We start from the raw sequence: 25,617 nt of genomic DNA, 5'->3' as shown, positions 1-25,617 counted from the left end.
TATGATAATTTTTTCATCTTAACCTTAATCACCAAACAACCTAAAAGTATTTACATCATTTTGAGATGAGTAGTAACTATTATCTTTGTTTTAAGTTACATGATGTTCTGGTTTTTCACGTATATATTGGTGTATAGAAAAATATAGGAAAAAAATCTTACAACCTAAAATATGGGGAATACCATTTATCTACTGCTACCTCCATTTTATAATGTAAGATATTTGAATTTTTTAGTTACAACGTTTGACCATTTGTCTTATTCAAAAATTTATTACAAATATAAAAAATAACAACTCGTGTTTAGAGTTTTTTTACAATAAAGTAAGTCACAAGAAAAATAAATGATATTTTCATAATTTTTTGAATAAGACAAATGGTCAATCATTGCAAGCGAAAAAAGTCAAGCATCTTAGAGTAAGTAAATACATTAGTTTCATGATGTAAGACTTTGTGTAAATTCATATGTATGCTAATAAATTTAAATATATATAAACAATAAATATTAATTAATAGATGAACCGTCTTAGTAATATTGTTTTCTTACTAACCACAAACACTTTGGTCTTTTAACATCACTAATCTAGCAACTTTATTTTAAAGTCATAGTCTCTGTGAGACAGAGAGTTGAAGGCTTGAAGCGATTATGTTCTGGGTGTCGAATGATGATCATAGCCATTCGAGCTCGTCTTGCGTTGGCTCCAATACACTGCTATGTCTGTCTACTAACCAACCAATCAGATCAGATGGTAATGAGCCAGAAAAAAAGGGTTGTGACACTATCGGTGGATGGTTGCATAGTCAACAAGCACAAACGCAGCACTATCTTTCACATTTGATTCTGCTCTAGGGTGGTAGTTAGAGAAACGACGATAGGAGATGTGATTGGCAGAATTTAAGGCAAGAAAAACCAACCAAAGATGACATGCAACACGAAGATAACAAGTAGTGCCGTGGAAGCACCACTTGAGAGTTATGCTATGTACTTCTCTACAAGGATAATGGTTGTGTGTTTGCATGTCTCATCAAGGATGAGAATCAGAGATCAAACTGTGGTTTACGGATGGGGACTGTTACCAACAATATTGATTAGTGATCACTTGCAATAGGTTATAGTAAGAATCCAATCATAGAAGCAGAGAAGTTCCAAAGTTCAGGTGTTAATTATCTGAACCGAGAAAATTAAGGTTGTTTCCTAGAACAAAACTAGAATTTTTTAATTAGTACTTGCATTGGAGTGGATCTTTTTTTTGGGCCTGGATCACTCATGAGCAAAAGAGAGAACCAAAACTGCATGTTGCCATTTTCTTCAGAAGAGGTTACCAATTGTTTGACTGCCGCCCTGTACTTGCTCTTCAGAAACACCAGTTATCGTCAGAGTGCTTGCAGGTTGCAATTGTGAGCTGTTCATCATACAATCAAGTCAACGCGATATGTAGGAGAGATACTGCAAAGCATGATATGAGAGTTTCCAATGATATATTTATATCGCCGGCACTGACCACCCTCAAATCTTCAGGATAGAAGAGATCCAGAAGGAACATCAGGTGCAGGTTCAGATAAGCTACTGAATCCAACACCCGGTCTCTCTCTCTCTTTTTTTTTTGTATTTTCACCGGGGAGTATACCATGTGTGGGAAGAGTTGAACAGTGAACAAATTAGAAACCTCAATTAGTAGCAATGACAAGGAAGATATTAATACCTACTACCTTACAAAGCACAGTTGTATAATCAGATAATCAAACACCTAAGGCATTCATGTTCAACGTTGACTGCAATGCATAATTTACCCAAGAGTGATTTAATCAGAGATGCAGAGCCTCGATTTAGACCAAAAGATTAAAGCTTTTACTATCTGGAGAACTCACGCAAGATGAATTTTGGTGAAAACGACAGAGATAACATGCCAAAAACTCCAAGGCGGGCTGATGACCAGCAAACTGAACTTGAGGTGGCAAATTAATGCGCCCATGGCCTCTGCATCTAAATCAACAAAAATGACTTCAGAGTTGACAAATATACATGTGAATCTCTGAATAAAATCGACGACCCGTGCTGTAGAGCTATAAGCTAGATCGATGCGAGATGCGTACGCGCATCCCTCGCTGTCTTTCTCATGCGTCATGACTCCTCCAAGTTCCAACCCTGAACGTCACTTGCAGCCACTGAAACATTGACTCCACTGCTACAACTATACGTGGGGACGTTTGGGTTTTTTTTATAGAAAACTTCAAACAACATATTTGAAAATAAAAAATAATTTATAAATAATACTTTTATATAAGTATTCTTAGCAATCTAAAAGTTAAGCTAAAAAATCAAATTTGGTGAAAAAAATCAACTTTAAACTTAGAGTTAAAAATTCAAATTGTAGCTTATAAATATAAATATATATAACCGAAAAGATAGGGTGATTGCGTACGCCGTTGCACATGCTTCAAGCGGTAGCGAATTCAATTCTGCATCTCTGCATGCATGACCCTGATTTTATGCAGTTTTGGTCTAATCTGCATCATCATGTACTGCATCAGAATTACTCTGAAGAAGATCGATCTGACAGAAGGGTGATACATGTGGCTTGAGCTTGCCGGCAGTGTCACATCCTATCGATCCATCTCCAGTGACCACTACGGCACTATCCCTCCAATGTCACCGATCCATCTCCACATTTTTGCTGATTTACCCTGAAAAATTTAGCAATGGAGGTCAAGGACGACACACCCATGCACGTACACATGCATTGATGGGAATGCTGTTTATGACGGTTATGCTTCCGGGTAGTGGCCACCACCACTGCATCCATTGCTATCAATCGTCAACTCGACCAATTGTGCATATTAATCTCTCACTAATTAAACAGAAGAGACTAAAATCAGATAGTACGCAGATGATGTTACCGCATTATCAATGATCGATCTGGTTAACTGACGGCTACTTATAACTGATTATCTCTGTGTACATGTAGCTGTATCTGCACGTTCCAATTAACAAATAAAGCGTCGGTGGTGTTCAGGAAGCGAGGCTGAGTGACTGATCGATCGAGCAGTTGAGAAATAATTAACGAGCAATCAGTGAGCTGAGAGACAGATGGAGAGCCTCACTTTCAAAGCAAGAACACGCAAGTCAAGCACACACGAGCTAGGACGGACTTACGAGAGAGATCGACACGGCACACGACGCACTTCACGTACGCATGCATACATACAAACATACATACAGGTAGATTAGCTAGGTACACGCACAGTTAAGCATGTACAGCGAACATGACGTGGACACAAACCGTGATTAGCCCCTAATTAATCGGTTAATTAACATTACCATTTTTTTCGCGGATTGAGAGATCAACGTACACAGCACGGTAAGGTCAGGATCGATCGAGTAAAACGGGATTAACTGATTTTGCTTAACGACATTACAACTGATGACAAAACACAAACTATTTCGAATGAAACTATAGTAGATATCTAGGAGAAGCAGTAGAGTTGTATAATTTAGTTACAAATGAGCTGATTAAGGCGCCGTTAATTGAGGCTTCCTCCGGCTAGATGGCTTCACCGGGATGATCCGAATCCTCCTCACGACACGCACGAAATCCCTGAGATGCATGTGCAGGAAGAAGATCGATGAGATGACAAACACACAGGGATGCATCAACCATCAAGAATGATTCAGACAGATTAACCAGGAATTGAATTAAAGTTTGTTGATTTTTTACTTCCAGCTGAGGTCGCCGGCGAGGAGGAGGTCATTCTCCATGTCCTCGTACGCCACGAGGTGGCCGGGGACGGCATTGGACAGGTCGAGGCCACCACCACGGTCCCCGTCGGCTCCGGCGCCGTCGTCATCCTCGTCGACGAACATGCGGCGGAGCGCGGCGGCGAGGCTGCGGTAGCCGGTGTGCCTGCTGAGGTGGACGCGGTGGCAGATGGAGCGGCCGTCCAGGACGACGGTGACCGGCGGCACCACGCCGGCCGTCATCGCGTCGTCGTCCTGGTCGCCCTGCCGCACCGACAGCCTCAGCATCTTCCGCTGCTGCTGCCTCTCCTGCTCGGACGACGCCGCCGCCGCGGCCGGCGCTGGCAGCCGCCGCTTCGGCGGCTGATGCTCCCCGCTGCCGCCGCTTACCATGGGAGACGAGTAGACGACTACAGGCCGGCGACACGTACAAGCTCGCCGGCGATCGCGGCGTGTGAGCGGTTGGTTGTGCGAGGGAGTGGAGAGAGTGAGATCGAGGGGGTTAAATAGGACGAAGTGGAGTACTGATGATCATTTTTTGCGGAAGGTTAGTTGTGTTCTTCCCGTGCGAAGCGTGTGACCATTTTATAGGAGGAGATCGTGGAGAGACCGGAGTACTGTAGCTAGGGTTGCAAACGAGATCGCTGTGCTGCATTTAATACATCACCAGTATTCTTTTTGGACGCAATGAAAACTTCGTTTAGTGTAGCAGTAAAGTTGAGGGGCGTTTAGGTGAGGAAATGAAAATTTTTGGGTGTTGTATTAAACATTTGATCAGATGTCAAGAAGGGTTTTCGAACACGAATGAAAAAAAACGAATTTTATGGCTCACCTAGAAACCGCGAGACGAATCTTTTGAGTCTAACTAATCCATCATTAACGCACGTGGGTTACTGTAGCACTTATGACTAATCATGGACTAATTAAGCTCAAAAGATTCGTCTCATGATTTCTCACGTAACTGTGCAATTAGTTTTTTATTTTATCTATATTTAATCCTCTATTTAGACGTCTAAAATTCGATATGATGTTTTTGGGAAAATTTTTGGGAACTAAAAAGTCCCTGAGTGCACCAAATTTGTAATCTTATCAAGTACATGGGGTACCATATATTTTATATGATAAAAGCTTGGTATCTCTTATTATTAGTTATTTGGAGTTCATAAAATTGTAAGATTAAAAAATTTGATACCTACATTAACCTCTCAAGAACCACAAAATTTGTATATATTGAGCTACATTCTGTCGTTTCATAAATACTTATGTATTTATCGTTTAGACAAAACTAAGATTAAATTAATACTTATGAGCTTTAGCTATATTAAATTAATTTCAAAAAATACTTCTGTAGAACTTTAGCTATAAATATTTTTTAAAATATTTATTTTAGAAGTACGGATACTATATATGTATATGTGTGTGTGAATCAATCTTGAAATATACTTTAATAAAATTATACACCTATTGATATTTTTATACATGCTATAATTAAAAATAGTGGTTTAAATTGATTTTTAAGAGCATGTCCTTGTCCAAAATAACAGACATTATAGAACAAAAGAGAGCTTATAATTAATATCTTTGGGCCATTGATTGATCGATTTGAATTTGAAAGACAGGCATGTGCTGCAGTGGTGGTACGTGTGGGTTAATTGGGTTGCTTGCAAGTGAGTAAAGGATGGGAGCAGTAGTGCAGTGTCAGCAATACATGAACCTGCACGATCGAACGAACCCGAGACATGAAATGAACAAATAAAGACGTTAGCTAGCTGCCCCAGATAATCGAGATCCGGTCTCTTGACATTGCCAATCTTGGCCTGGATGGTCGTGTCGTGAAGCTGACCGATCAACCAACGATATATTTACGAACAAAAACTAATTTATAAATAAAATTTTTATATACGTATTAGTTACCATCGTAATATAAAAATCAACGCTCACCACTTAATAATCATTCTATATCTTCTTATTTGTCTGCTCCATCTAAACGTACAATTCTATACGACGTGACGTGTGTTATATAGCTAGCATGCAGACGTGTGGCCGGTCATCTCGCCGGCCGTTCGCGCTTCTTCCGTCTTCGTGCAATCGTGCGCTCATCGGCGTGCAGGGCCAGGGGCACAGAAAAACGACCGGCCGGCGGCCAGACGGACGGACGTGTGGGAGCTGGAGGCATGTGTTTACGTTGGGTGTGCGAGAAATTAAATCACGAAAATGTCTTTTCGTTTTTTATAAACCAAAATTTAAATTTTATTTTAGGACTTTTATGATAGTATTTTTTAGTGTTTGTCTTTTAGATATTTAAGAACACGTATATAAAATTATTATTTATAAATTACTTTTTATTTGTAAATATGTTGTTTGATTTTTTTAAGTAAAAAATGATGTCCGTCTAGAGCTGCTGTCCTGATCCTGACATGTTTCCCGACGTACGTTGTGCTGATCTTGCTTTACCAAGCATACATATATATGAATTGTGTAACATGCAGGGTCATAAATAAATGTCCGTGGATTAAATTTGCAATCGCGCGCACGTACGAATCGAATTAATGTACAGCGTGGAATCCCTCGAAAGGGTGGAAAGGGCCACGATGTCCACTTGTTTTCTACGCATTATCTAAATTAAAAATTTAAACAATAACAAGATAAATTAAGTTGTTCCATATCACTCTTTAAGCATGTAAATTAAATTGGTATTTGCAAGTTGTAAACAAAATATGATTACAAATATACAGCAAGAGTCTAATTTGTTTATTTTGAGACAGCTTATAGAAGTTGGATTCAAGCTCACATGCTTTTGATAGTGATTTAGACCATGTTACTTTATCTTATCACAAATATTTAAATTATATCGTAATAAACAAGAAGACGTTTCCTCGAGATTAAAATTATATTTATCATGTCCTAATGCGCCGCGCATCATGGAGATCGATCAGTACAGTACACCTACACAACGTGTAATAACTTAACATTACGTCCATGGCCGGTCGTCGTTGCTGCCGGAATCGGTGGCAGTAGCACCGTAGCAGCACTGACATCAATATTTACGACCTGTACTGTTTTGTGTTGTGCGTTTAAATTTTGCACCGTTAATTCGTGCGACGGCGTGCATGCAGTTGACAGGTCGATCGATCATGTATGTATGTACATAGAGCATCTCTCTACATATTGACGATATACATATGGCACTAGAAAATTTTATAGTTCTTAATAAAGTATTTAAACATACCAATTTATCATATTAATATATATGATAACTTTTAGTATCTTTTTAAATTTGGTACAAAATCGTGCACACACACGAGGGCTAATTGCTAAACATGTCCGATAAAAATGACTAATCACAACTGAACGTGGACATGCTCATCATCTCGATCAGAGACTCGAGAGCCTCAACATTGATCCATGTAAACAACACAGAACTGCAATTAGCATGCATGGGAATGGGAGATTAAAGGTGCCAGTCTTTTCTTGTCCGTGGCAAGCATCCATGTGTTGGATCTAGTATCAATGTACGTATCATGTATGCACACAAAAAAACTGATCTTTTTATCTAACCAACAACTAACAAAGTGTCCATTTTACGCAGGCACGCATTTCATTTGCATACATGATACATCCACACATGCACATGGATATGGTAAAGTTACTTGTAGCTTTGTCCCAAAGGCACCCTGAACCTGAACCTGCCAGATTCGATCTTGCCACAGTAATACGCACTATAGCAGTCAGCACTGTTTACTTGACCACCGTTAAAAAACCGAGCTAATCCATGCATCGAATCGGCAAAAGAAACAAAGAAGAGTGCAGTGCTGATAGCTGTTTGCAGGCTTGCAGCAGATAAATCAAATGCACGCGTCGCTGGATTTTTATGGCCGGGAAGCTAACAAGTGGTATAGTCTAGTACTACTAGTGGCAATGGCAGTAGCAGTACTTACTCGATCAAATTAAAGGCGAATGTTCTGTGAAGCAGATGCAAATTAAGGCGAATGTTGTGTGATGCAGATGCAGTGCAACTAATTAAATACATGTACGTATGTACGTCGTCGTCGTCGTCTTCCTCGGTTGCTCCGCCGGACATGTCGCGGCCGACGAGGCGGAGGCACGCACGCACGCACGGCGGCGCCGCGCGCGGGGCGGTGCATTGCGTGCGGTGTCTCGGGATGTTGGGGGGTGGGGGTTTGATCGGGGGCCGGGGCAGGTTGCGTGCTTGCCTCGCAATGCCATCGAGATTTCGATCGATGCAGCGCCGCCGGCCTGCATATATGCGTCTTTTTTCTTTTCTGAAATCCATGCAAAAGCGACAGGCGTACGAGAAGCCATTGGTCATTAAATGTATAAAAATTTTAATACCATCGATTAAATCTGATCACTATCATTGAATGATAATCTAACAGAAGAATAAAAAATCAAACGTTTGATTAAATAGCAAAAGTGGATTAAGTATGTATTAGTGTTAAAGAGAAAAGACTATAATATTTTTTAGAAAATAAATGATAAATGAAGATGTGAATAGGTAGGGATAAAATGGGGAAAATTGCATTGGCAGTGATGGATAAGAAAAGTAGTGCTAAAATACTATACTGTGGAATACTATTTAAATCCTAAACATAATTATATTTTATATTTTCTAACAGAGCAACTGGCTAATACAGTAGCACTCGGCACATTGTCAACTGCCAAGTCGGTGGTTTATATCTAATTAGGTATCCTCTGCATTCGCTAGTTTTATGGTTGTTTGTCTGTTTCTAGAGGCTAAACTTTAGCTCTTAGGTAAATCGGATATTTGGACAAACATAATTTATAAATAAAACCCATTCATAATCTTGAACTAATTCGTGAGACGAACCTAATAAGCCTAATTAATCCATAATTAGTCTATATGATACTATAATAAACATTTGCTAATTATGAATTAATTAGGCTCAAAAAATTCGCCTTGCGGATTAGCTCTCATTTATAAAGTTAGTTTTTTGATTAATCTATATTTAATACTTCAAATTAGTGTCTAAACAACATCCGATGTGACATGAGGCTAAAAAGTTTAGCCTAATCTAAACAACCCCTTAGTTAAACTCTCAACAGTGGATTTCCCAATGACACAAGAAAGTAGCACACCACGGCAGCTAGCCGCAAAACTGAGTTCAAGCAAAGCAGAAGAACAGGAGAAAAGGGTCAGGGCCACATTAACTGAATTAATTGAATACCAAGGAGATTTACATGGGCGACGTGCATGCATTTCCTCGTTCCTGTAATCTGTATACATTACAACCACCCACCCCCTTCAGATCTTTTGACTATTGCAACGTGCAATAATTGCTGCTGCAGATCGTGGATGAACTAACCGACACCACGTGATTTTCCCGGCCGTGTCAACATTCTGCCAGCTCCAGCCAGCATGCAGGCTGAGCTTTTGCTACGGAGGAGCACCTCACCAGAATTAAGATTAGCAAGGCTTCAAGGGTATTTGGTACAATAATTACAGTGTTTTGTGGCATCAACCATCGCCTGCAAAACAGTTAGGAGTCAAAACACTTGCGACAGCATATGTGCTCATGTCTATTTCAGACATCAACTATTTAATAGCAGTATACTGTTGGTTGATTTTCAAGTCCATGCCAAATGCTACTGCTAGTAGTATCAAACGATGGCAAGAACAATTGCTTACACACATACACCAAAAACATGCATGAACTAAGCTGTAAATGTTGGAGACCTTCCCTTTTTCATAAAATTAATGAAGTTGATTTGAGGCGTTGCCATAGATGAAAACAATGTCTATAACTCACAGCAAGCTACTTACTGGATTGTGGATCAACATGAACAAAGAAACTGGCAGCAACTATAAGATAGCACAGGATCAGCATAAGTCCTTTCAAGTAGTTCGCAACGCCATCCTGTGGAAAAATAGAAAGAGAGTGTGACGAGCTGAAGATGGTTGACAGATCCTATTCTAGGTAATTTATAAGGAGAGCTATAGCAGATATTGATGAAAACGAAATAAAATGAAAGCCTGATTATCATATTAATCTTCAAGATGGGAAAGGATCATTAAAGTTTCTACTGATCGCACATAATTCTTTCTAAAGGTATGAACTGAAGGCCAAAAAAACCCATAAAATAGATCATCTATGGACAATATGAATACCACACTAGTCAATATAGACCATTACCGGTAAATTTGAACTGTAGCAATAGCACATTCACTTTGGGATATAAAAGCAAACACATTTCGACAAACTCTCCATTAAGAAGACACTGCTTATCAAAATATTTCTTAATATTCAGATAACAATCTACCTGTAGCATAAATGCCACGACTAGTACTGTTATGAAGAGAGTTGCAGTTTCAAATAGCTGGAAATTCAAGTCCATCTTTTGCCCCATCATCCAACCAACGACAACACAAAAGGGAATCTGTATAAATGGAGAATAATCAACACATATCAAACATAACAAAAAAGAAAATAGGATATGATAAATAAACAAATGTGCGATCTGGAATGAATACAGTAATCTGTAGAATGTTCATGCTAGCATGGCACTTAGATGAACAAGTGCAAAAAGGCATGCTCAGATCATAGTGGGATAACAAATTTGAAATCATGCATTACCACAAACATTGATATCTGCGTGGATGACCCAATTGCAACACCAAGTGTTATGTCCTGCAGAAGAAACAACCATGTATACCGGCTGTTAGGAGAGAACAGAAGAATCAGAAAAAAACATCAAAACTGAGCACATATAAATGCTTACAAGTTTATCTTTCATTGCAAACATTATTGCACTAGCATGTTCAGCAGCGTTTCCCACAATAGGAAGCAAAATGACACTGATAAAAGCCACCGGTAGGTTCAGTGAATCAGATGCCCCCTGACAGCAAAAGAGCAAAGCAGTGATCAATAGTATACCCATGCAGATGCACTCAGGTGACCTGTAAGACAACCATGTACTGATAACATGGCTAGAATAGTTATATGTTCCCTAAAATATATTGATCCAATGTTCATGAACTTTCCATTGGAACATGGTAAATCTTTCATCCTATATCGAATATTCATTTCCAAATTTAAGATGGATATTTTTCACTGATATGAGTAACCCAATAACAACAGAACAGAATCAATTGTCAAGTTTAACAGGCCAAAAAAAAAAAAACAGTTGACAGTTGCACATATTACGAAAAGCTTAGCTTTTTTGTTCTGTAACCCTAAATTGGAAAAGAAAATGAATACCTCAATGGCATTAACCAGGTATTCAGAAAGGATAGACACCCATAAGGTTAACATAGCGAGCCATGCAATCGACTCCCACATGCTAATCTCTGCTTCTTCATCTTCCTCGGCTGCATCCTCGGTGGGCATTTCTTCCTACAACAGGTGATAAAACATGGCTATTACATTTTAATTTTAAGGAATGCAAATGATTGTGAATCAAGGAGATTAGGTCATTGCTTGTTGTTCCAACTCAAAGTGCAAGCATAGTGTGTGTTATAATGAACTAGCATAGGCAGAGAGGCAATAAAGGCTCGGACTTATCATATTCATCATCAGCAATGAAGATCTAAATTGAGGTATACACTTACACTGCCAATTGGACTGTAAGTGTTACTCCGTCCACTTAGTTGGAAATAAAGATAGCTTGCATATGCCACAAGCATAACACAACTGCTGAACCTTGAAAGAGAAACCTCTGATGCTCCTTGCCTCACTTCTGAATGTGTGAAATGAAGGACAGCAGGAAACATCAGTCCCATGACAGCCATCAACAGTAAACCTGAGTTAACAACTGCAGTTGCCTGTAGTAAATAAAATTTGATTTCATATCAGGAATTTTAGGGTGGAAAGGCCATACGATACGTTGCACAAAAATTACCTTGCTGAAGACTTGGTCCTTATTCCGATGAACAATACCACCAGCAAAGAAAGCACAGCCCATAACCAACAACATATTTGATAATATAGAACCAAGTAATGATTGCTGAACTACTCGGATCATTCCATTTTTCAAAGCATATATTGCAATAATCATTTCAGTTGCATTTCCGAATGTAGCATTTAGAAGCCCACCAACTGCAATTGGTATTAAAGGAGAATATCTGTTATTGCTTGCAGGTTCTCCAATTTGTAATAGGTCATAAACCATAAAATAAAATAAAAAATGCATACCTGTTGGACCAGTGTATATCGCGAGCTGCCTGTAGAACAGTAGTTTAGGTTAAATGAAGTAAGGTCAGAAAAAATAGTTCTAGAGTTTACTAACTCACTCAGTTGCATAACCCAAGCGCTCAGCTAAAGGCGTTATTCCTAGCATGCTGAATAGGAAGACCAATCCCTGCGATTTGGGTAAAGTAGAAATCAGTTTGGTATTGAATTGCAACAAGAGAATCGTTGTAACATAAATCTACTGACTAAATACTACTCTTAAATTGATGAAACATTATAGCATAACAAGAACTACAAAATTAGTAATGTTACTGAAGTGCGGTCAGCCCAAGTATTAGTTCACCTCGATATGGTAATCCAGTTTCCTAGATACTGAAGTGAAACAATCTAACCTACATCCAATGATGAATAAACCAACTGCGCTCAAATAGATTTCAATTGCAGTCAACAGGGCTTACATGTCTCTTGGTAGCGTAGTGTAGCACGATCGACGCAGGCCCAAACGGCAAGAGCAGATTGAGCTTAGACGTGAATATGACAATCCTGATGCTCCTCAGCACTCTCGGAACGGTCCTCTGCAGTTTCCAGGGCTCAACCATGCTGGAACGCAGCCCACCGTTCTGCCCTTGCAGACCGTTCGCCTTGAAGGCCCCCATCTCAATTTGTGGATTCTCCATGCTCTATCACCACAGAAAATCACAGTGAGCAAAACAATTATAATTCCAAGTGTGAAAAAAGAAGCGACTTTCTCCACAAATTCGCTTCCTTTCATGTGAGATTCTCAAGTTCATAAATCAGCTTCCATCTTCTCAAATCAGACCAAACTAGAGCATGCTAAATCAGCCTCCCAGATCCACCCCGCACCTAGCCAAGCATGTATCTATCCACCAATCCTAAATCCAGACGACCCAAATCCAAGAAACTCGTGATTACCAACCGAATCCGGATAGCACCAACCAACCTGCAACAACACAGCCGCCGCCGCCGCCGATCGTCGGTCGGGGATCAGGAGGCCGGCGCGGACTCCGGCAGCGGCCGTTCCCTAGGGATCATCATCCGCCGCCGCCGCGTGAAGCCAAGTCAAGCCGCCTCCCCCCCCCCCCCCCCCCAAGTCCAGCGAGCGCGAGGGGTCGGAGCCTGTAATGCGGGGGGCAGGTTGGGGCGGCTCCGACGCTGCTGCTGCTGCTCACGCCGCCCGCGCCTGCGGAAAAAAATCCTGCCCCGTCTTCTCGCCTGCCTCCTCCCACCCCCTCTGCCTGCTGCTTAGTTGCCTTCCCCGCGCGGCGACTACGACTCGGCTCGGCCTCAGGGCGGAGTGTTGCCTACGACTACGCCCGCAACTTCCTCCTCCTTGCCGAGACGGCGAGGCCTCTTTTACTGTTAAACTAGGCAGTCCACACCGGCCGGCAGGTCTGGTGAAGTCTTGGTGGAAAGTATGGCGGATCGTTTTCAGAGTTCGTCAGATTTTTTTGGTGATAAAAATCGCAAGTTTTTTTTTTCACTGGGGTAAACCAAAGTACACATTTTGATGTTGTGGTTCGGTGAGAAACACCGCCGCCGTCTCCGGTTTAGTAAAGATTATCATGCCAGGATTACTCATGAAAGTCGCATTATAGATTCGGTATGTAAAGTTAGAAGCTTTTTCTAGAGTGATTTGAAGCATCATGATCCAATAATGAATATGCAAGTCAAAGTTACCTGATAATAAATATATAAAATTATAATCCATATCGGTCGTCTTGTAATTGCACCCACCAGATTAAAATCTTGGTTCATAAATATTATGCGCGCATAAATGTGGTGTGTTAATTATATTCATTAGATTAAAATTCCGGTGCCCATAGTTAGCAAATACTAAGCACGCGTAAATGGAATTGTGAAATCCCGGTGCCCATAGTTCATAAATATTATGCGCGTGTAAATACAATGTTATTAGGATTTTAGTAAGATCAGTTAGTCATCACTCGCTACATATTTCTATAGCATGCGCTCTCTCTTTAAACATGTTAAGGTACATACTCACAAATATGTTATCATTATTTACTGTGTTATATAACTGTAGTACATAGTTTATGTCTTTCATGTAATAAAAAAATATATTATGCTATACTAAATTTGTAACCTATGAATATTTTTTTATTCGATATTGTTGACTTTTAAATGTACATTCGACTATATGTTATATTAAAAAATACATATTGTTGTTTATTTTACCTTATTTTATTATAAAATATTCTGCAAGTATGACATATAAATTTACATGTTTACATAATATCTTTAAATAAAATAAGCAATTGTTTATTGGATTTAAAAAATAACAAAGTTAAATAAAACTTCCGGAGAAAGTAACAGCGTGGCACATGTAGTCATGCGGTCATGCCTCCCACGCTGTGCGCACTCCTTAAGAAACGAATCGTCGTTCGTCCTTCTAGATGCTGCCCAAAACCCAGCAAACACAAACAAGAAAAGAGAGGGACAATTTTGTTTTTGCCCTTGCTGCAGTATTAATTTTGTTCTTATTTTTTAGGTTTAGTTTTTTTCCCTGTTTTTCTTTACATAAGCATGAGGTTATCCCTGTTTTTGACATATGTAACTGAACCTGGAACTGTTGCAGCAAAAAATAGGAAATAATAATAGAAATAATGATTATGCAAACTTTGGATTTAACTTTCCCCCTGGATTTTTGCAAATTGTTTCTGGCTAGCACCTTCGGTTTTGCAAATTTGTTGGTATTATATCAAAATTGGTATATTCGTTAGAAAAGAATGTATCTAAGATAGATTTAAATATATTCATCGAAACAAGTTGGAAGCCTATATAAAAGAAGAGCAAATATACATCAACAGTTAAGGGCACACAATATTTTCACCAAAGATTTAACACGTCAATTTGACCATGTAAAGTAGGGGTAAACATCTGCTTTAGCTAAAAAAAAAGCAGTGGTAACAACAAAAGTACTAAAAAAATATATGCTAAAATCAGTATTGAACATCAAACTAGGAGAAAGAACGAAATCGTCCGAAAAGAAAAGAAAATCCAAAAGAGAAAAGAAAGAGAAAATCAAAAAGAAAAAGGAAAAATAGGGGGGCCCACCCGCAGTCTGACAGCAACCTCCTCCGCGTAAAAATCCCCATCACATCAGCTCGAGCACCCGAACCGAACCCCATGGCCCTCGCGACGACGACCCCACTCGCCCTCGCGCCGCACTCCTCCCCGATCTCCCAGTGCTCGCTCCTCCTGCTGCGCCCCCGCGCCCCCGCCCTCCCGCTGCTGCGCTCCGGCGCGCGCCTCCTCGTCGCTGTCGCGGCCAAGGAGCCCGAGCTCGGCGAATCGGGAGGCGGAGGCGGAGGCGACGGCTCTGGGAGCGGCGGCGGCGGCGGCGGAGGGGGAGACAGTGAGCTGCCGCGGGGTGGGGGAGAGGAGGGGGAAGGGGAAGGGGAGGAGAAGATGGGGCAGGGGCTGTCCATGTCGCAGAAGCTCACCCTCGCCTACGCCGCGCTCGTCGGAGGTAACGCCACGACCATTTCGTTGTGTGCATTTCAAACTTCTGGATCACTAGGTTGTTACCGATAATTTACATGGCAGTAATACATAATTGTCAGTTATTCTCGGCAAAATTGAATCCTTATGCGCTTAATAGCCTGGTAAATTTACTAATTTGATGGGACCAATAGATTGTTGGACTTGACGAAGTACTTGTTAGTTGTCCAATTATAACATACCAGAACAGGGGCTCCGTTGAAACAACAGGATTGAAAAATTCAGGAACACGAAAAACATAGGAATAGAATAGGAATCCACGTGTAAAAAAGAGGATTGTAAAACCATAGGAAATGAATAGGAATAGGTGTTTGAATGGGGGTAGATCCGTAGAGGAAAAACATAAGAATTTTACTTAGAAACTTGGACTCACTTTCCATTAGTAGTAAATAAACTGCAGCTAACACAAATTATATCCATTCATTGCTTATTCTGCTGCTATCAAGCATTGGATCAGCACCTTGATTGCCTCGATCCTACACAAAGGAAGGAAAAAAAATGAGCTCAGACTAGATGGAAAGTTTACTCCATTTATCCTCTAGAATCAGCTCCAAAGGAATATTTCTGTGAGCAATTCGTATGAATCAAAGGTTGCTGCAATTAACAAATCCATAGGAATCCAAATCCTCCACTTTTCCTTTTCTTTTCCCCTTCATTTCAAAAGGCCCCTATTCAGGAGTCAGCCACCCACTCAAGTCCTGCTTGTAGAACAATGATGATACCAGGATTTGCTCTGTTGTAGACACAAGAGCAAACACAATGATGTATCACAGGCCGTAGGATGATCATCCTCCTTTATAGTGCTAACACCAGAATGGTTAGCAAACAATTACAGTGGACAGAATTTTCTCAGAATGAAATGAGGTACATCTAAACAATGACCTAAAAATGAACCTATATAGAAGTCCTTTAGAAAAAAAAAACAATGCAGTAATGAGATTCCTTTGATTCTGGATTTCTTTGTCTCCATTGTTGTTATGTCTTTAAACCAGTAGATGATTGAATCCTGGTGGTATAATTTTAGCTCCATCAGTTTGATAATGGCATTTATGATCTACTGGAGTGAATTACCGTGTGATGTTACCATCTAGTGTAAGGTTACATCAGAGCCTGGCAGTCTGTTCTAGCCTTCAGGTTGTATCTTGAGATAGTTTTAAATTGATGTGTTGATTGTCGTGACCAACAGAGACACTATCTTGATGTGAAAAATTTACCGCTGTCCTTCCTAATTCTGTAGCTGGTGGTGCAATGGGGTACATGAAGAGTGGAAGCCAGAAGTCCTTAGCTGCAGGAGGCATATCAGCCCTGGTCCTGTACTTCGTTCACACTCAACTCCCAGTGAGACCCGTCTTTGCGTCATCTATCGGTTTAGGTATGTAAGATCCTTTTCTGAACCATCTATGCTGTGGACCATGCGGTCCTTATTATCCTTGGCATGGAATTGCTTCGACCTGGAGGCTTTCCCTGATGTTGTTTCGTTTTGCATTCTAGGTATATCGGCCGCACTGCTGTCGGTTATGGGATCTCGCTTCAAGAAGTCCGGGAAGGTATTCCCAGCTGGCGTCGTGTCTCTCGTCTCCTTGGTCATGGTGGGTGGTTACTTCCATGGGATCTTGCGCAGCACGCATGCATGACGCAGCCAGTGGCGATCACCACATGCAATGCAACTCCCTACCTAAGCTTCATGTGTCCATTCCCTTTTTCATGTTTTGGAACCTGCAGCAACTGTGTGCCATTTTCCTTCTTGACCATGTACCTGTTCTGAGTGGTAGCTCACTTATTTTCTGGTACAATGTGAAGCATGTGAGATGCTAGAACGGGAAAAGAAAATAAAAGGTTTGGAGAATCTGTCTTGGATCTTGATTCAACATCGGGACTACCTGGCAGCATGTACGATATGCAGGGGTGTAAGTGGGTCGGTCTGTCAACCCGCTTATAAGCCAATTAAGTGGGTAGCCCGCCGGGTTACCCGCTTAATTGATTTATAAGCGGTTTCGCGGGCTTGCCCACTTACACCCTCAGTCGAATGGAGTAGTGTATGCGAAACATGTATTATATGTAGCCCAGGCGGCAGTTACAGCTCAAAGGCGTCGCCGGCGGCCGGCCGGCTTGCCGCGTTCGGCTGGAGGGAAGGAGTGGGTTAGATATCCGGTGCGGAAAACGTAGTAATAGATTAGTACATAATTAATTAATTAATTATTAAAAAAATAAAATAGATTAATATGATTTTTTTAAAAACAACTTTTCTATAGAAAATTTTTATAAAAAATACACCGTTTAGCAGTAAGAGAAGCATGCATGTGAAAAACGATAGAGTCAAGAGAACTTATTGGCTCTCCCGAATGTGGCCGGATGAGCAGGCCAGCATAGGCAGCCATACTGTCAATACAAGAATCCGCCCTCGTACAAGCTACTGTCTTTATTTCCAAATATAAGCATTTCCCTACAATGTATCTGGACGGATAAAGTGTCCAGATACATTCCAGTAATCACGCAGAAATGTTTGTCCACCTCATTTTTGCTTAAATTCAAATTTTCAACCTTAAATGAAGAGTTGATTTGGGTTTTTTTTTATCGAAACTTATTTTTATTCTTGGCTTTAAGATCACTAAAATCATAAATCATTTTTTGTTTGTAAATATGTTGTCTGAATTGATCCTATATTTCGAACGGATGGAGTACTTCAGGATCCATAAGAATGCCAGATACGAAGGACCATTTTGTTTGAAGCCAACATGTGCCCAACCTTGAATAGTCCTTTTGCTAACAAAATATGACGACAACACAGTTGCCAAAATCTTAGCACTGTGCTGAAACTGGAATTTGGCAATTAACACGGATGATATCATCATTACTAGATGAACACGATAACATAGTCAGGCAATGACATGCATGATGTACAATGATATACTACTATCGTAATAGCAGTTCGCTGTTCGAGTAAACGAATTCATTCATGACAAGAATAGACTAGCACATGAGAACAGAACAACGGCGATACGGGTACGTAGTTCGATTATTAGTAAGGTTCTAGGGTGCGACACCATCTAACACAATGAACGGGTCGCCTTCCTTCCAAACGTCAGCCTTCACCACTCGAACTGGACAGTTACTGGGCGTTGCCCTCGGCAGTTACTTCCCTCCCAGATGCTTCCATGCCTTCAGAGGATTTTATAAGACCATACGGGGCTTTGTTCACCAACCTGCTTAACATGGTCATTAAATCAGTTGAAGCCAAGGACTGCTAAACGCGCCAAGGCTCAAAAGGACGCATGAAAACAAAAAAAGAGAAGATGATGTGCCTAATGTGAATTTGGAATGTTGTTTTTCTGTAACTAGTATACTGCAAGGCTACTGGTTACTTTGTTGTGTATAGTGGAAACATGTTCTTTGGTCATGAAACTAGGGGCCTGTTTGGGGGAGCTTTAGATTCTAAGAAGCAGCAGCTTAGTAGCCAGCTTCTGAGAATCTGGAAAAGCTCCTAATCCCAGCTTCTCCAGATTCTAGATTCTTAGTTCATTTTCCAGAATCTATAACTACAGATTCTCAGAAATTGTGGACCGTTTGGAGCAGCTTCTGGTAAAGCTGCAGCTGGGAGAAGCTCCCCCAAACAAGCTCTAAAAAAGCCCTTACACATGTTACTACCTTTGTTTCCAAGTCAATCTAAAAGCAAAAGTGTTATCCCTTACAAGTCCATTTTTAGTAATCCACAATTTTCACCGCATTCTATCGACCACTTGGTTAGAAATGATGTGTACATTCTCAAGCTAGAACATTAAAAGGTCAAAAGAAAATAGCCTTTGAATACAACAGGAACAAAGGCTACATGGACTTAATTGAGTTCATCTAGAGCAGTGAATAGTAAAATACACTCCAGGTTCAATGGCATAGCGCAGTATAAAAAAATCCTTTTCTATCAATGCTGTTTTGTACATAGAAGACTAAACCTAATAATCTGTTAAAATTTCCTAAGGATATGCACCACAAAAATAAGTGTTAATTCTACATTCATTCATGCCAACCTGTCACGGCGTTTCTCTAGGAAGCGCTGAAGGGAGTGCCTCCTGGCAATAGGCAGATCTGCACCGCAAATAAATAAATAAATAAATAAACAAATAAATAAATGTGTGGAATCTTCAATGTCATGCACTGTACCACGACTCTTATTAAAATGGCTCCATTTTAGAATCACAAAAAGATCTTATAATCTTACCAGCCTGAAGCTTGCAAATTGAACTAGGGTCAGCGACAACTTGAGGTTGTCCAGTTGCTACAGAAGTGCTCTGCAATGAGAGTGATCGCGTGAGCACAGGAGAGGCTGCTGCTTGGGTAGCATTGTTTGCAGGCATCACAGGTGGCTTAACAGCAACGGCAGCATTGCTTTTGGTGGCAGACGCTGCTGCTGCAGCCGCAGCTGCAATAAGCATGATTGCTTGAGCCTGTTGATGTCAAGGTTACAGATAAAGAATTAGCATGAACTTCCAACAGTTAATTCAAGGATATAATGAACATAAAGAGTGCGAGACCTTCTCCGGTGGCACCGAGTCATACACACAGACTGATCCACCATAGAAAATTGTAAGCTGCGAAGGATTAGGTGGAGGGCTCGACATTGGGAATATTTCAGGCCTGATTATTGAAAAAGCAAATTAGTATAAGCGCAAAAAAGTTAATAACAGATCGCTCAATTGCATAAATACTTCAATAATAGCTACTCTTGCAAGATTGCATAGATGACAGCACATAAGATGGGTATGCAAGGGTAAAGTGTAATAGAAAATTGGAGGCCAAGCTACCTCACTGATCTACAATGTCCAGTTACACCATAGGCCATATTTCTAGGCTTTTAGGGTAGTGAAATAATGAACTGACAATGGAGGCCCAATTTTGAAAGTGCTTTACTACGCACCTTGTCTGCAACCAGACAAAGAAAGGCCCATCTCCTTCATACGTAACTGTTCTACTCTCTACACTCTACTTAATGACTGGATTATCTCTTGGTCCCTTGTATGCTACTCAGGCTCTATATGACATACCCCTCCCACAGCTGCCAGTAACTCATAGCTGTAATATCCAAGTCAGGCTAGGTATGTTAACGACATTTTTGGTACATGTTCTGAGTCTAAGTGTCCAACATCATAACCAATATCACAATATCTAATATATAACAACAGCAAACTAGGCCTGAAATTTTGTGGTCCACTCTGAAACATTCAACATGTGAAGCAGGATGGTCCTCATCCAGAGTCAATAATTTGTCTGGCTAGTTATATGGTTGCCCCAGATGGATGGAATATACTCAAAAGGTTTTCTTCAAAGTCTCAGCATAAGCATTGGGCCACCGTCTATCTGTGCCCGTGTTCTTTGTCAAAAGACCAGGTTACACGCTCCATCTAGGACATTTGGATCTAAAAACATCTTATGTAGTTACATATATGTGGTCTAGTGTCTACCTGTTTGGAAAATGCTGAAACATTTAATAAGAACCACGATTTGTATTAGTCATAAAATATTCTTTACCTTCAACCTATTTAATTCAAAGCAAACACCTGCATCTATTGTTTCAGAACAGCCTTTGGATAATATAGAGTAGCAAAGGAAAATTGATGGAAGCCCAGTCATATAAACGAAAACATTCCTATGGGCTGCGTAAACAAACTAATGCCTGAGCATAGATAGGGTATGTAATTATAAATCTGCCAAAAGGACCACAACCAATATCTGGATCAGCAAACGACCCCATTTGCACATTTCAAATAGGGAGATCTGGAAAAGAAGACAAGGGCTTAATATTTGAGTGGATATCTGGATTCTGGAGTAGCCTGATGTTGTAAACTGGTGGCCAGAAACTATGGTTCTTGGTCCCCAGATACAGATTTAGTCTTGAAGTAAAGAGAAGATAAGAGGACGATGCCTTTACCAATGAATCCTTGTATATGGAAGTGTTGTCTATATGCTAAACTCAAAGTTTCAGCACATCTATCTGTGTTCTCCACTTATTCTTTCAAAAGTGAAAACTCAATATGCATATATTCTAACGAAGAAGAAAAATGTGAGTGCTCCTTGGAGGAGTTCCCTTACTAATTTGATTCCACAATACAATTGGAAACTTTAATAACAGTTCCAGGTATCTGGAGAACATGTAACTGCCAATTACGGGGAAAAAACCTACCTGGATCTGACACTTGCCAAAAGTTCTTTCCTAACATAAGGACTCTATAATCTGTGTGTTAGGTGGGAAATCCTTTAGCTAGTGAAGAGAACAAAATTGGCACCTAAATACTCCATCTCGACCTTGCATTTTTCATCCAAAAAATTGGATTAGGAGCAGAAAACCCATACTACCAGCGGTACAACGCCCTCCAAACATCTGGATAAGAACATATGCAACTAGAACACCCTAAGTCAATCCGAATTGAGAACATCAGGCACCAAGCGCAAGAGATAATGAAAGTTAAAAGGGGGGATTTGGGTTACAGGAGCGGAAGCATGTCAAAAGAACACGCATTTCTGGATACACAACCACTCTTCAGAATCTTCACATCGCCTAAGCAACAAAAGCTATACCCTAATCTGATCCAGTGAGACTGCAGCACAGCAAAGGGTTCTTAATAAAAAGGAAACTTGCAACTCTCGGGCGTGGGGGAACTCTTTAACCCGAAGCCGAAACCTTTGACTCTATTTTAGGAAAATTTTGAACTCAAGAGTACCATCTGGAAATGGAAGAAACCTCCAGTGGATTCGACCAATTTTTGTTCCGTACGAGGAATTTCACCAGACAAAAAAGTCATGTTTCCCCTCAAATTCAAACGCCAGGTAGTCCAGGACTGGAGAAAATCGAACCCACCGGCGTAGACGTCCTAAACCACTTAGGCCGGGTGGCGGCGCCGCCGAGCGGCTCCCCGGCGGCGAGCTAGATATCGAGTTGAGAGGTAAGATGAACTCCAAAGCGGAGACTCGCGGGAACATCTCCCCGCGAGATGCATTTCCGGGAGCTCAAACAGCTAGGGATTCACGAACAACACCCTCTCCCTCTCCCTCCCCCGCGCCCAATCGATCAACCAAACCTGGGAAAAGCCGCAACAGAAGACGGAGCCGGAAACTACCTGCCGCCGCCGCTGCCGCTGCGGCCGTTGGCGAGGGAGAGGCCAACGAGTCCCTCCTCCTCCTGCTGCTGCCGCCGCCGCTGGCTCTTCTCCACCTCCTCCTCACCCTTGCGTGCCACCTCCTCCTCCACTTCTGCCCCCTTCTTAATGTCCCTCTTCTCCAATAGATCCATCTCAACCAACTCCTCTCCTCTCCTCTCCTCCACTCCTCCCTCCCTCTCTCTCTCTCTCTCTCTCTCTCTCTCTCTCTTCCTCGGAGAAGAGAAGAGAAAGACTCGCGAGAAATTGGAAAGTAAAAACGAGAAATTGGGAGGGGGTTTGGGGAAGAAAGGAGTACGAGTTATGTGTACAGCAAACGGCGCATGTGTATATCGTGACGGATTTAAATATTGTGAATTCTTGACCGCAAATTGAGGCCAATTCTTTAGCTGTTTAATTTGGCCCTATCCAATTTCATAATCTCGCCAACTGTAACCCCCAAAGATTCGACCTGCTCACGCTAAATTCACTGACGGTAATTTGCTCCCTGCCTGCCACGAATTAGGCCAGTAACTAGCTCCCCCTCACCGTGACAGTGACCAAGCAAGATTAGTCCTGCAAATTTTATATCGTCTCGGGCTTAAAAAATCTAATACTGAATTCTATATATCATATTATATATTAAGCTTTTTACCATCTTTTAAAAATACTTTGAGGTAACATATTTTTAGTGTAAAATTTAGTATCTTGAGTTACAATTCTACCTTAAGTTAAGGTACTAGAATTTTATTTTCTTTAGTACCTTAAGATACTTTTTAAAAATGATAAAAAAACTTTATTATATTACTATCTAGTTTAAATATATTTTTTTCTATTTTAAGACAGGTGGATAGTAATTAGATTTGTTTAACGCGTATTATTCACTGGATTATTGTTGCAAAATATCTACTTTATCTGTTTTAACATAACTTCTATTCATATGCTTGTTACCTCATTAGCCATGCTCAAAACATTCAGAAACTTAATTTCTTAGTTAATTTTTTTTATCGTACTGCATATTTTTTCAACTAATAGTGCATATAAAAGTTTTTATTGTAAATTATTTTCAGTTGGTTTATTTCTTTTTCACCGCTTATTAGCGGTAGCTCAAACGATCATGTTTTGGTCGATCAAATCGTGCGTGCTTGATTAGTTGATTTGGGCATTGTTTAGTTCCCAAATTTTTTTTCTATAAACATCGCATCGAATTTTTAGACACCTAGATAAAGCATTAAATATAGATGAACCAAAAAACTAATTGCACAGTTATGAAAGAAATCTTGAGACGAATCTTTTGAGCCTAATTAACTCATGATTAGCCATAAGTGCTACAGTAACCAACATGTGCTAATGACGGATTAATTAGGCTCAAAAGATTCGCCTCGTGGTTTCTAGGCTAGCCGTGAAATTCTTTTTTTTCATTCGTATCCGAAAACCTCTTCCGACATTCGGTCAAATATTTAATGTGACACTCCTTTCAAAAATTTTCTCGATCTAAACACCACCTCGGTCCCAAGCGGATGAAAATTTTTAGCAAGGTTCTAAGCAAGATTTCGAATTTACGATTCAGGACATGTTTAGTTCACAAATTTTTTTTAAAAACATCACATCAAATCTTTGAATACCTAAATAAAACATTAAATATAGATAAACCAAAAACTAATTGCACAGTTACGGAAAAATCTTGAAACAAATCTTTTGAGGCTAATTAGAAAATGATTAGCCATCAGTGCTACAGTAACCAGTATGTGCTAACGATGAATTAATTAGGCTCAAAAAATTCGTCTCGCGGTTTCCAGCCAAAATCTAAAATTCATTGAATAATTAGACTACGTTTAATACTTCAAATTTATATCCCAAAACTTTACACGATATTTTTTCAAAAAATTTTTCAAACTCAACACCACCTCAACAAACCCATGACCTGTCTGCTTTAACTCGTCCTCAATTTTGACTGACAAAGTCATGGGCGACAAGGCACGGGACGTGCCGTGCGTGACGAGCTCCACAAGCAACGTGGGGCCCACCAAGGAAAAGCAGAGAAAGATTAGGGAGAAATAAAAAAGGAAAAGAATGCCACGTCACTGTGGAGCGAGACGTGCCGGGGTGCTGGTTTTGGTTCGCGCCCGGGATGGGCGAGGCGGGAAAAAAGGTTGCGGTTTGCTTGCCCCAAATAGGGAGCCCATGTTTGCTGCTGTCCGAATTCTCGTCGAATTGTATATACCCCCGCCTCGGATTCTTTATTTAGGCCGCTTTCGGCGAGGAGAGTATAAGGGGTTATTTAGGGGCTAAAACTTTAGTTTCATATTTGATACTAATAAGTATTAAATATAGATTAATAAAAAACTAATTTCATAAATGAGTGGTAATCCGTGAGATGAAATTTTTAAGCTTAATTAATACATAATTAGGACATGTTTACGGTAGCATCGCATAGGTTAATCATGGATTAATTAGGCTTAATAGATTTGTCTTGCGAATTAATCCAAGATTATGGACGAGCTTAATTAATAGTCTACGTTTACTATTTATAATAAACATCCAAACATTCGATGGGACAAGAGACTAAAAATAAGTCCCTTGTCCCAAACACCACCTAAGTTAAGTTATTTTTAGCACGGAAAACGTGGTAATTGATTAGTACATGATTAATTAATTATTAAATATTAAATAAATATACATAGATTAATATGATTTTTAAAAACAACTTTTCTATAATTTTTTTCTAAAATATATAACGTTTATCAGTTTGAAAAATGTACGTGTGAAAAACGAGATGGATTTAGTTAACTTATGCCTATGGTCGAACTTAGAACGCGGCCTTATTCCAGGCTGTCGTTGAGCGAGGGTTTCTTGAACTTTTTAAAAATATTTTTTAAATTTTTAATATGTTTCATATGGTTTCGTACAGTTTGTCAGGATAGCCGTGGTTATTGTCGAAGCATTGATATTCTCGTTTCCGGTGGAAGGAGAAACTTTCGTCAAGGGCTGGTATCGTTTTGCTTTATACGAGGAAACATAAAACAATGTTTTTTTACGAATAAAAGTAAC

General features: G+C 40.2%; 4 protein-coding genes across 5 annotated transcripts; 1 reads left to right on the top strand and 3 right to left on the bottom strand.

The window, feature by feature from the left end:
- Positions 1-3,293: 3,293 nt before the first annotated feature.
- On the bottom strand, positions 3,294-4,281 carry LOC102714916 (auxin-responsive protein IAA33). Its single transcript, XM_006653770.2, has 2 exons — positions 3,715-4,281; positions 3,294-3,594 (listed from the first exon to the last, which is right to left on the bottom strand). Exons 1-2 carry the CDS (start codon positions 4,125-4,127, stop codon positions 3,510-3,512), a joined length of 498 nt encoding a protein of 165 aa, XP_006653833.1. The 5' UTR covers positions 4,128-4,281; the 3' UTR covers positions 3,294-3,509.
- A 4,617-nt stretch (positions 4,282-8,898) lies between these two features.
- Positions 8,899-13,006, bottom strand: LOC102714452 (vacuolar cation/proton exchanger 3). Its single transcript, XM_006652870.3, has 12 exons — positions 12,864-13,006; positions 12,361-12,582; positions 12,004-12,071; positions 11,906-11,934; positions 11,613-11,809; positions 11,323-11,535; positions 10,973-11,107; positions 10,494-10,610; positions 10,349-10,402; positions 10,035-10,151; positions 9,538-9,631; positions 8,899-9,242 (listed from the first exon to the last, which is right to left on the bottom strand). The coding sequence occupies exons 2-12, from the start codon at positions 12,577-12,579 to the stop codon at positions 9,232-9,234; spliced, it is 1,254 nt and encodes a 417-aa protein (XP_006652933.1). The 5' UTR covers positions 12,580-12,582; positions 12,864-13,006; the 3' UTR covers positions 8,899-9,231.
- A 2,041-nt stretch (positions 13,007-15,047) lies between these two features.
- LOC102714175 (protein FATTY ACID EXPORT 7-like) lies at positions 15,048-17,312 on the top strand. The gene is made up of 3 exons (XM_040523081.1): positions 15,048-15,410; positions 16,680-16,814; positions 16,934-17,312. Exons 1-3 carry the CDS (start codon positions 15,068-15,070, stop codon positions 17,074-17,076), a joined length of 621 nt encoding a protein of 206 aa, XP_040379015.1. The 5' UTR covers positions 15,048-15,067; the 3' UTR covers positions 17,077-17,312.
- A 952-nt stretch (positions 17,313-18,264) lies between these two features.
- LOC102713898 (protein TIFY 3-like) lies at positions 18,265-22,844 on the bottom strand. 2 transcript variants are annotated; one of them, XM_040523113.1, is made up of 5 exons: positions 22,549-22,844; positions 19,969-20,071; positions 19,656-19,881; positions 19,465-19,522; positions 18,265-18,648 (listed from the first exon to the last, which is right to left on the bottom strand). In XM_040523113.1, exons 1-5 carry the CDS (start codon positions 22,719-22,721, stop codon positions 18,552-18,554), a joined length of 657 nt encoding a protein of 218 aa, XP_040379047.1. In that variant the 5' UTR covers positions 22,722-22,844; the 3' UTR covers positions 18,265-18,551. The 2 variants fall into 2 exon arrangements, with proteins under 2 accessions (XP_040379047.1, XP_040379048.1); XM_040523114.1 differs by having other exon boundaries at positions 18,265-18,645; positions 22,549-22,836.
- Between the last annotated feature and the right edge of the window lie 2,773 nt (positions 22,845-25,617).

This window comes from Oryza brachyantha, chromosome 4, assembly GCF_000231095.2.
Source record: "Oryza brachyantha chromosome 4, ObraRS2, whole genome shotgun sequence".
Lineage (NCBI taxonomy): Eukaryota > Viridiplantae > Streptophyta > Magnoliopsida > Poales > Poaceae > Oryza > Oryza brachyantha.
This window is presented reverse-complemented; position numbering and strand designations above follow the sequence as displayed.